General features: G+C 35.3%; 1 protein-coding gene across 1 annotated transcript; it reads left to right on the top strand.

The window, feature by feature from the left end:
• Positions 1–1754: 1754 nt before the first annotated feature.
• Positions 1755–3384, top strand: xcr1b.2 (chemokine (C motif) receptor 1b, duplicate 2). The gene is made up of 2 exons (XM_015018198.1): positions 1755–1841; positions 2024–3384. Exon 2 carries the CDS (start codon positions 2034–2036, stop codon positions 3015–3017), a length of 984 nt encoding a protein of 327 aa, XP_014873684.1. The 5' UTR covers positions 1755–1841; positions 2024–2033; the 3' UTR covers positions 3018–3384.
• Positions 3385–11046: the final 7662 nt, after the last annotated feature.

Genomic DNA, 11046 nt, shown 5'->3' with positions numbered 1-11046 from the left:
CCACTAAGATAATGTGACTGATATCACCTGCATTTGTCTCTGCAATGACATTACAGTTTATGACATTAGAAACATTAAGATTTTTTTCTCTTCAGCTTTTTGTTCTGAGATCATTGTTTTCGTATGATCAGGACTTCAAGAATAAAATGTCATTCGTTTGGTGTATTTTGAGTATTTTTGACCGTTATTATTTATAGACCATTAATATTTTTTACTAATTCATAATTAAATTTGAATGTATTTTGAATTATAGGTTCAACCATAAATATTTAATCAAAAAAATAAATAAATAAATAAAAAATCCCTCTGATCTGTTGTTTTTATTTCCTCATGAGATCATTTGTGGTTTTCTTTCATGACCACAAACAATCAGCAATGGACGCCGACAGTGATTATTTACTTCTTCCAGAATGGCAGCAAAAGTCACATGGAAGAACCTTCCTATAAATGGGTAGACTTCAGTATGTAAGAGCGTCATCATTCTTGTCAGCGTGCCTGGAAACTCCTTCCTCTCTTGTGGTTTCTCCTGAGGAACAAAATGTGGAGGACAACATCTGACATCTTCCTTCTGCAGCTTACAGTTTCTAACCAACGCTTCATGGCAACTCTTAACTTTTCTGTGTGCAGTGCGCTCCGTGGATGGATCTTTGGCAAGTGGTCCTGTCATCTCAGGACTTTGATTACTGTGAGAGTGCAAAGTCTCTCAGTCCTCACTGTCATGACCCATCACAGTGATGTCACAGTGATGAAACGACCAAACCTCAAACTAATTAACGGTACTTCATTCCAGTATCATGGTGTGGCTGTTGAACCTTCTTTAACAAACAGGGAAGCAGAAAAGAAGAAGCATCAAACTTCCGTTTGAAATATTTCGCAAGGTTGTTTTATAAGAAAGAGGAGAGTTTTATTTTAAGATAAATAACTTCAAAGTAAGGATGTCCAGAAATCCAAGCCTGAATCAGAAAAAAGCAAAGCCATGGCCTTGTGGTTTAGAGATACAAATTCACAACATGAGTTATTAGTTTGCTTGGTTGCTTAGATTTGCTTTATTATAGTTTAGTTTATCTGGTCAAGATAGGGCCTTATTATAAGAAGCAATGTTTCTTCCTTCTTTAAACTTTATTTCTGAAAACTTTTCTGTAAAAATAAAAGAAAGCTCATTTGTCTTGTAAGACTACAATTGGAAAAAAGTAGTACAAATAGTTCAAATAATGATTTAGATAAAACGAATTTTACTCAAACAAGATGAGACTTGGCTGATTTTGATTACCAGACTGTCGCAACGCATTGTGCAAATAAAACTTTATGTGCTGATTGGTTGAGTTGTTGAGTCATTGAGATTTGAAAGACATTTTATATGACACAAGTTATTACAATGGATAGATAAAAGGGGACATGATTGATTGGTCAATGGTTAGCTGCAAAAAATGTGTTGGATTTATAATTTGTTTTAGCTTAACTTGTGCCATTCTCATCTTATTTTCATGTGGTATGTTTAAGGATTTTAATACAGGCAAATCTGAGGGTTAAAATATGAGAAGTTAACTACAAGTAAAAAGGAATGTGAGAAAAACTATATTTAAATACCTATTAATTAGGATTTTATAACAAGCTATATGAGAGAAACAAGCCTCCAGGGTGAAAAAAAATATATTTTCAAATAGAAAAAGTGAAATTCAATTCCCATTTATTTTTGTTTTGAAACACCATAAGGGGTCAGAATGAATCAGCAGTAACATCTGACCTAATCTGAAACAGAAAGAGAGAAGTTTGACTTCTGATTTTTGCTTTTCCTTTGAAGTGCAGTTCAAAGCAACAGCTGGAAGTGTCTGCTGTCTGGGGTAAGTTGTTTAACACCGTTTTGTATTTGATGAAGAATTGTGTGGTTTTTTTTTTTTGGTTTTTTTTTTCAGAAAGATTTAACAAAAGACGCAGCAAAAAAACCCAAAAGGCTATGATGAGACAATATGCTCTGTTTTTATTATAAATTGACAAGCCCTAAATGTATGCTCATATTCCTTAGATATTCAGCAATGGACTACGACTACAACAGCACAGATGAAGATGAGTACATAGTTCAATTTCCTTGTCAGGATTTGGACTTTTCAACCATTACTGGAGCCGTGTTCATCATAATCTTCATCGTCAGCGTCATCGGCAATGGCCTCCTCTTATGCATTCTCTTTACTTTTGAACAATTCTACCTTGTCACAAAAATCTTCATCATAAATCTTGCTTGTTCTGATTTGATCTTCGCTGCCTCAGTCCCCTTCTGGGCTGCCTACCACCTCCATCACTGGATCCTGGGGGACTTTCTGTGCAAATTCTTCATTTGGGTGCACTTCTCTGGTCTGTACAGTAGCATCTTTGTACTAACGGCAATGACAGTGGATCGTTTTTGTACTGTGGTGCTGAACATCTGGCCAAACAACAATCAGAGGAAGAAACGCTGTGCCATCGGTGCCTGTGTGGTTATCTGGGTGATCAGTATCGGTATAGCTGTGTATGATGCTTTCAAAATGGAGGTTTCTGATGATTACTACTGCGAAGTGTCTTATTCTGATGAACTTGGATATTATTTCCAAATTCCTCTGCTTCTTTTCGTCCCAATCGCCATCATTATTTTCTGCAATTGTGCCATTATATATGCTATTTTACGGTCAGCAAACAGAACAAGGCACAAAGCTCTAAGTATAGTCTTTTGCATTGTTGTGGCCTACATCATCTGCTGGGGACCCTACAACATTGTACTTCTCATTAAGGACTGGTACAGACCCAGAGACTGTGAAGAAATGGAGCGGTTGGATGTTGTCTACCATATCTGTCGAATGCTTGCCTTCTCCCATTGCTGTATGAATCCTCTGCTTTGTATGCTCACACAAAAGTTTCGAAGTCACCTGTTTTATCTTTTACGCCACAGAGTCCGTATCAACAGAGAAAGAGCCACTGACCAGGACATGGTTCATGTTCAGAATGCCAGTCCAGCTCGCATTCTGGATTGGCATCACAATAGATAACAATAGGTAATCCAAATATATCAGCTTGAATAAGAGGAACTCTTTTTTTAAATTTATACGTGCACAAGTTTACACAAATTATATTTATGTGGTGCATCTGAAAATCAGGACTAATTATGATACACACATACAGAAAGAATGGATATTTTTTCCACACTGATTGGATTGACTCACCACGTTGAAGTGTAATGTTTCAAGCATTTTTAAATTTTATTTTTTTGGCACCAAATCTTTTTTTGCATGTTGGGTCTGTGGATCATACATTTTTATTTATTTTTATTTTTTTTATTTATTTTTTTTTTCAAAATAACAAAATTCATTGTGATGATTATGTTAGTCACTTTTGTACGTTCAACTTTGTTATTTTCTTCTTTTTGATTTGCGTTTTACAAGTGATCAGGACTACATGATGTAAATGCAGTGCTGTCAGGGCAATACCAAGCACCACTCTAATGTTGAGGAATAATAAATTTAAAAAAATAGTTTTATATTTTTTTTACTTTTTTTCTGTAGGATTTTCAATCATTTTAAGCTGCTGTTTAATTGAGTTATGTTAAATTTTGCTATTAGTGATTGAGCTTAGTCTGTTTGTTTAGCCCATTTTATGGTTTTGTGTTTTTGAGTACATAAAACATTTTTGCTTGGAAAAAAAAGCATCTTGTCAACATGTCTGCCAAATTTCCTCAAAAACAGGAAGAACTGTTCTTCTTTGTAGTGTTTCTTGAGTAAGTGGGAACAGGCTCACAGAAAACTGGGATTAAAAAGTCTTTAATGACGACTTCCACAAACCTTTTCTCCCATATATTAAGAATACATGCATATTTGGATGACTTCTTATGTGCTATGCTTACAATAAGTGATATCTGAATTATGTTTCAAAGTGTCTTTTGTGTGTGTAATCAAATTTGTATCTATTTTACAGTAAAAACGCAACAACAGCAACAAAAACACCCATCAAAGTTTTTGGAATTGGTTAAATTCTGGACGTTTTTTTAATCGTGATAGTGGATTATTTGCAATCATAATTAAAAAAAACTAAAGCGTAAATATATGAAACTTTTTTTCTTTGTTCCTGCCACCAAAAAGGTCAAATAAATCAAATGGCTTCTCTTTTGAAGAAGTTTGCAGTGATGTATAACAAAAAGGGGATTAAATTGAATTTATTTTATTTTATTTAAACAAAATATGAAGTGAAAATCAACAGTTTTCTATGTTCAGTAATTTTGGTTTTAAATTCCTCCTGATGAATTTGTTTTTATTTTGCCTATTTTATGAAGCTGTCAGACACATGTTCCTTATTTATTACACACAGCAGGCTATAGCTTCTTTGAAATATATTTTTTGTAACTACGTAAGCTGACAATGAGGGAAGTAGAACTCACAAATTAAGTAAGCCGATTGTGAAAGTTTTGCAAGACCTTTTTATAAGAAGAAGGAAGATTCGAGAGGAAAGTTTTATATTGCAAGAGAAACTAACGTTTTCTCACATGATGAACAAATTAAATTATTCATCACTTCCTCTTGGCGAATGTTTTAGTCATTTCTTCAATACTGTGGTGAATAAATTAACCCACACGGGGGCAACAAAAAGGGATGAAAGGGACTTCTAGTAAAGGACTGTGATCATAATTTATTTTCACAGTGTTAAATTACATGACTTTTGATCAGTCATCTCAGAGTTTCAGAGCTGTATTATGAGACACACATCCTGATGTTGTGCAATGCATAGAAATTGTACTTTAAAAAGCATGATGTTGTCGCTGCCATATTTCACTGTGTAAGCAGAAATCTTTTGGTTGATGCCCAATGGAGCTAGATTTAAGAACTGCAACCCAAATTCTGCACATTTGGGCTGATCAATGACCATGAAAGCCAAATCTGGATTTTTCTTACGAAGACAGATTTCTGTCTTTCGACTTCTGTCAATCCTGCTCCTTAGTTTAATTAGACACAGTGAATTTCTGTCATTATGTTAATTCATTGGCAACCTCCTCCAGCCAGTTTCTGAAATGTGTTTTTCAATGATTTCTGACAAATGTCCTCTTTTTTGACTTTGATGCTGCTGTTGTCACGCACTGTTTACAGTTATTGATTGTGATTTTATGTATTAATAATAATAATGGAACTTTTTGCACCTGTGTCTGATAACTTTGTACCTTAGCAGAAAGTGAATCAGATTCAGTGTAAACTCAGGAAGACTGAATGCTGAAAAGTGGTTTGAAGGTGCCATAGCCAAGTATTAATTAAAGGTTGTCTGCCTTTATGCAAATTGATTATTGCAGGATTTTATTGTTTAAACATTCCCCACCAACAAATTTGCTTGTTTCTTATTTTAACTGTTTAAAATATATATCATTATCATAATGGTCTCAGTACAACGACAATAATAATGCTACTAAAAAAAGTCCCTAAAATCTACCTTTTGACAAATTGTAGACTACCCTGTGCAGCTCTATTTCTGTGTCAGAAACAATCTTTTTTACCATTGGATATCATCTGTTCGGGCCTCTTTTTTTTTTTTTTTTTACATTTGTACAAAGTTAGTTGTAATTCTACAACTTCTTATCTTCTTGTCATTTCTTGTCAGAAAGTCTACAACAGAACAATATTGCTATTGTTCTGCTGTAGTATCATTTTCTTTTGTATTTCTCTGGGAAAATGATCCTCTACAATGCATTTCTCTGGAGTCCTGTCAGTATACTCAAACTTGGCCCCGATGGCTCAACGTCTGGGGGCGGGTGGGTCCGGAGAGGAGAGCTCAGGGACAGCTCAGTGGGTCTCTGTAACAGCAGCCACATCTCTGGGGCTAGATTAAGCTTAATTAACTAAACCATCCAGCATGCTTGAATGAATGGATAGAAGTCAAGGGCAGAGCAGTCACAGGAGTGCTCGCACATTCTCTGGCAAGAAAGAGCTTTGTGTTGGATTTTAACTGGATGTGTAAAATTTGACACTCTAGCTGTTCAAAGCCATGTTTAAGGCCAAGTACAATAAAGAGGCTTGTTCTGCCTTAGCTGCATTGATCGATGAACGACTGAAAGCATCACTTCGAGGTTTTTCTGTATTGGAAAAAGTGTTCATGCATTAGTTTTTCACATTATGCAGAGCTATTTTATTTAATGAGATCTAATGTAGCAGACCAAGTCACAAAAGTGCATGTACTGTATAGAGTGATTGTTAGAGGGGTTGTTAATACTTACATTTTAAAGGTACATTACATTTAAATATTTAAAAAAAAGGAACTGATTTAACTGGTTAAACTCCATAACATCAGAGATCAGAGAGAACGAGTCAAACTTGAAATGTACACAGAGATCCTGCAGAGATCCTGCTTGCAGACAATTTCAAACCATCCCACTTCTTTTGAGCCAGTGCATTCTTAACTCCGAGTTCATTTTCTCAGCAAATGATGATGTTGTTCACTCGTCTTTTTAGCCACAAGCAAAACAGCTGTTGTTGTTTTCTTATGTAGTCGGTGCTACTAGCCTTCCATGCCCTTAAAATTCCTGCCATTCCCTTGTTTTCTCCCAGGCAAGTCGCACATCGATATCTCCCCCTTTAATTTCAGTTATCTGTAACGATAATTACTCTGACCATATGTGAATTTAATTGATGCCTTTCCAATGTGTGAAATGTGTGTGCGTAACTCTGTTCATGTCGCTAATAAAGTCTTATTGCTTGTTAATCTGGACTGTCAGGAAAACGCATGCAAATCGATCAAGTGTGCCAGTTCTATCCTTTCCAACAACTGTTTTGTTCAATAAATATTGACAACTTAATCCTCATGCGGCAAATGCTGACATGTATGTCGTTTCATTAATGCAACAAATGCTGATATTTTCATCCAAGTTTGTTATGGGACATTTAAAACAAAAACAAACAAAATAGAGAAGAAACACAAATTAATCACAAACATAAATGCGAAAAAAAAAAACACTGAAAAAATACAAAATTTTGCTCAAACATGATCTTAATACAAAATCATATTTAAAAACTTTAAAAAAGGAACTTGATTTAACAATATCAATACTGCTCTCTTCCACTAGAGGGCATCTTAGACTGGACTAAAGCATTTCTTGGATTTTGATATCACAGTTCCGTCTTATTGCACATACTCTAACAAAGCTGACAAGAAGTTATTGGTCCATACACATATATGTTCTCTGGTGTGAATTTTATGAACACGTTTTTGGGCTCCTGGTGCGTTTTAGACACAAACCATGAAGAACAACTGCAACCTGTCTCTGATATATCTTAGGGTCATCCTCCCCTTTTTACCTGCTGTTGTCAGATAGGGAAAAAAAAGCACAGTGATTAACTACCGTGGAGACTTAATTAAGAAATCAAACATCTGGATATTCAGACTGAGCTTTGCTGCATCAGTTAAAAAGTAGCCATTTGATGTATCAAACAGTGCGGCCTGATGTTTCGCTTAAATTTTTCCCATCTGGCTTGTTTTCTCGCTAAACTTTATCCAGAATTTTTTTTTTTTTTAGGTCTGTACCATTCTTCTATCCATAAGTATTTCATTCCAGTTCTTTTCCTTAAAAAATGTATTAATTTATGCAAAATAAGGTCTAAATCTTGAGGCTTAGAGAGTCTTAAAGTTTTACGAAATTACCTTACATTTTGTCAAGGTTTTAATTTGACAAATGAGCCTCATCTGAATATATATGTTCTTGATAAATTTAATGTAATTTTGTAATGATAACTGGTTCAGCTTTCATGACAATACTGAGTTTTGATTGCACTGAAGCAATTATCAATTAAAATGACTGGATAATATTGTGGCTTGTTAATAATTTATTGAATTACTGTACAAGTTTCCTAAGCTCAGAAAATTACACCGACTGAAATGAATAAATGAAAGAAGGTAAATATTTACTGACCTCTTCAATGTTTTCCATGTTTAAAATGAAGTCATTTCAGATTAGGTCAAGTATTTTCTTCTCTGTTAAGATAAGAAAATACTTGATAAATACTTGATATACTAAGGATCAGAGATCATAAGATGGTGTCCAGTTTCATTGACTAAAACTATTTGCTTTAAATGTTAAAACTGTAAATTGAAAATCACTGGTGCTCTTTATGTTCAGTCTGGTTCTGGATCAGAATCTGCACAGACTGATTGCGTTTCTTGTTTTTGTGGTTTGTGTTAACACATTGATAACAGTTCTTTAAAATACTGTAAACTTTAAAATGCAAGTCAACACTGATCATATCTCATGTTTCCTTCCACTGGCACACATTCAGTGTGTGTTGTTGCATCCAGCTTGTGTTAAACCTTCAGCGGCCAGGTGAATATTGCCCTCCAGGACTGGTCTTCTGCCATTCCCAGCACACACTCAGTGTTACTAACTGGGTGAATGACAGAATACCTCGCACATGAGCCAGGAACTGCACCTGCGTTGCCCCAAATGTCCTCCAGATGGGAAAGTGTCTGTTGATATTTTAAAGGATACGTTACGTATACAGTCATTTAGAGGAATGAAAAGTTTATATTGTTGTTTTGCAAAAGAAAGGTTCTCAGAGAGACAACAACAGACACAATGGCCACTATATTTATGATGATTTCACATCAGCCAATTAAATATCTCTATTCAGTCAAGAGAAAATGTTTGGGATGAGGGTCCAAATGTTCTGTTCAGACTTAGCCTAAACATTGACATTGGAAAATTAGTCTCAGATAGCATGTTTAATCAATAATCACTACCTTCAAATCATATTTATGCGTCTTCAGACATCTTTATGTAGGCAGCCAGAGGCAACAGAAGACAACTAAGCAGCTGCTTGGTCCCACAAGAGACATTTGAATGTCAAAATTCTCAAATGTATATTTTTGGAATAAATAATATAGCACTAACATTCATACAAATGGGTCATTTTGTAAAAACAGTTTTCTTCCTCAAACACTCTGCTTTGCCAGAATACATTTATAATTCTAGAAGCTTGGGGTTTCTCTAAAAGTGAAAGTTTAAACATTTAACTCTGCTTAACCAAGCACAGTTAGTTGTGATTAAATTTCTTACCTTGAAGTCTGAAGCTATAATGCTGGCCATGAAAGACGGTGAGGTAAAGTATGAATTGTCAACCAGATTTACGGGTTGGTTGGATGGAAGACTATGATGGTACTTCAATTTTATTTTGTCATTTTAACTAAATTAACTAAGATTTACTTATGCCTCACAATTGTGCTCAAGTTATTTGCTCCTTGTTTTGCATCAGGAATATCTAAGGCTAGAGGGCCAACCAGAGGTTCAGAGCAGTTTGTTGCATTTATACAGCATCACTAATTGTGTTGCTATTCATTCACACCAACCAAACAGATGTATTATCAGAGCATGCAGTCTAAATGTTAAAAAAGCATGTTGCAAACTGCAGGTCTCTTAAGTTTTGAAAGAGATGACTGTCCTATTCAAACATCAGTTCGCGTCTGTTGATGACCTTTGATCTTTGTGCGAACCTAAATACCTAGATGTTGTTGTTTCAGCCCCACTGTGGGATAATAAAAGATACATCTATTCCATTTTACTATACCTATAGTGAAATTGAATTAAGGGTCATACAAGGTCTGACAACAGTGCCTCAGTCTTATCTTGAATGGCAAATCCAATCAGGGTTTTTGTTTTATTTAAAAATAAATAAGCAAACGGAAAACAAATGTTATCAAAAAAAAAAAAAAGAAAGAAAAAAGTCAGGCCTCCATTAATTCCATGCCACACCAATGCATGCTCGACGTGTTTCCTGAACACCTCAGAGAGCCTTTTACATCTTGGCATGGTGACACAATACACTTGTCAAGCTGGCAAAGGTTTAAATGAGAGAGATAGAGACTGTCTCTATAAAACCTTCACTCTGGCAACGGCTAAGACTTTGTTGGTTTAAATATCTGATATTTAGACTAATTTATTTTTCCCTTCATGTGTTTGGTTTCTTTATTTGAGTAAAATAATGGCATAATTCCACAAATAAAACCAAGACATCAGAAGAATAAAGAATAAAGGTGTCAAAAATGTGGAAACAATCTCCAAAGCATGTCTCTTTGTGCATTATTTAACTACTGCAGTTGTTATATTTAACATTAAAACATAGAGAGATATACCTGTAGTTGTAACTGAGCCACACAATGAGCTCCAAAGTTGTGTAAAGAAAATTAACTGTGATTTATTTGATTTATTTATTTATTTATTTATGTATGTATAAAATTTATGTCTGAACTTTACAAAGTTTTGAAACCTGAAAGCTAATGAAAACCAAAAGGTCTCTGAAAAGGTCAGTGTTAAATCAGATGAGCACATCTAATGTTATCCACATTTGTATGACCTACACAATCCTGGAACTGTGTAGGCCACACTACCGACTTGACAGCTGGCGGCGCGCCATCCACACGACGAAAAGCTGCAAGTGATAAATGGAAAGCTGAGTGGAAGGATGAAGTATGGGCTTCAAAGAAGTTTTGAGTGCAAATACTTCACAGTAGATTGACATATGTTTTTCTAGGCTCATTAATTAATTTGTTTAAATGACTGATCATGATATATCAAGGTTTGCAGAAACCCTAGGGGTAATTTTGTGGGTTTCTTTAGCTGCAAGTCACAGCAATCAAATTTAACTGAATTTGACATTTGATCTTCTGTATGTGCAATCAATGTATATATTTGTATGAGTTTACTCCTAAAGTTTCCAATTCAAATACTCTTGATGAAATGTTTAAATAGCATATACTACATTCTGCATCTCCGTCTACATTCCAACACACAGAGCCTAAAGAAACATACCTGTGACATACCTCTTTATTAAAATGGCTATTATACTGAAAAATAAAAACATTTTAATCTCAGATCTTGGATCTCAGCACCTGGACCCCTTCCCACTGAGCTCGTGTCCTGCACACCCCACGTTTTGGCTTGTCCTTTCTTATCCTCGGGCTGCACCAGCTGCCGTCTACCTCCGACCTCACTCCAAGCTCCTAGCACGTTTTCCTCTGGTCGTCTTGTCAATCCCGTTCCTCGTTTGTGTCTGCTCTCCC

The sequence above is a fragment of the Poecilia latipinna genome, unplaced genomic scaffold (assembly GCF_001443285.1).
Source record: "Poecilia latipinna isolate Pla-1442-1.1 unplaced genomic scaffold, P_latipinna-1.0 Scaffold2246, whole genome shotgun sequence".
Taxonomy (NCBI): Eukaryota; Metazoa; Chordata; class Actinopteri; order Cyprinodontiformes; family Poeciliidae; genus Poecilia; species Poecilia latipinna.
The sequence above is the reverse complement of the archived record's forward strand: the minus strand, read 5'-3'. Positions and strand labels throughout refer to the sequence as shown.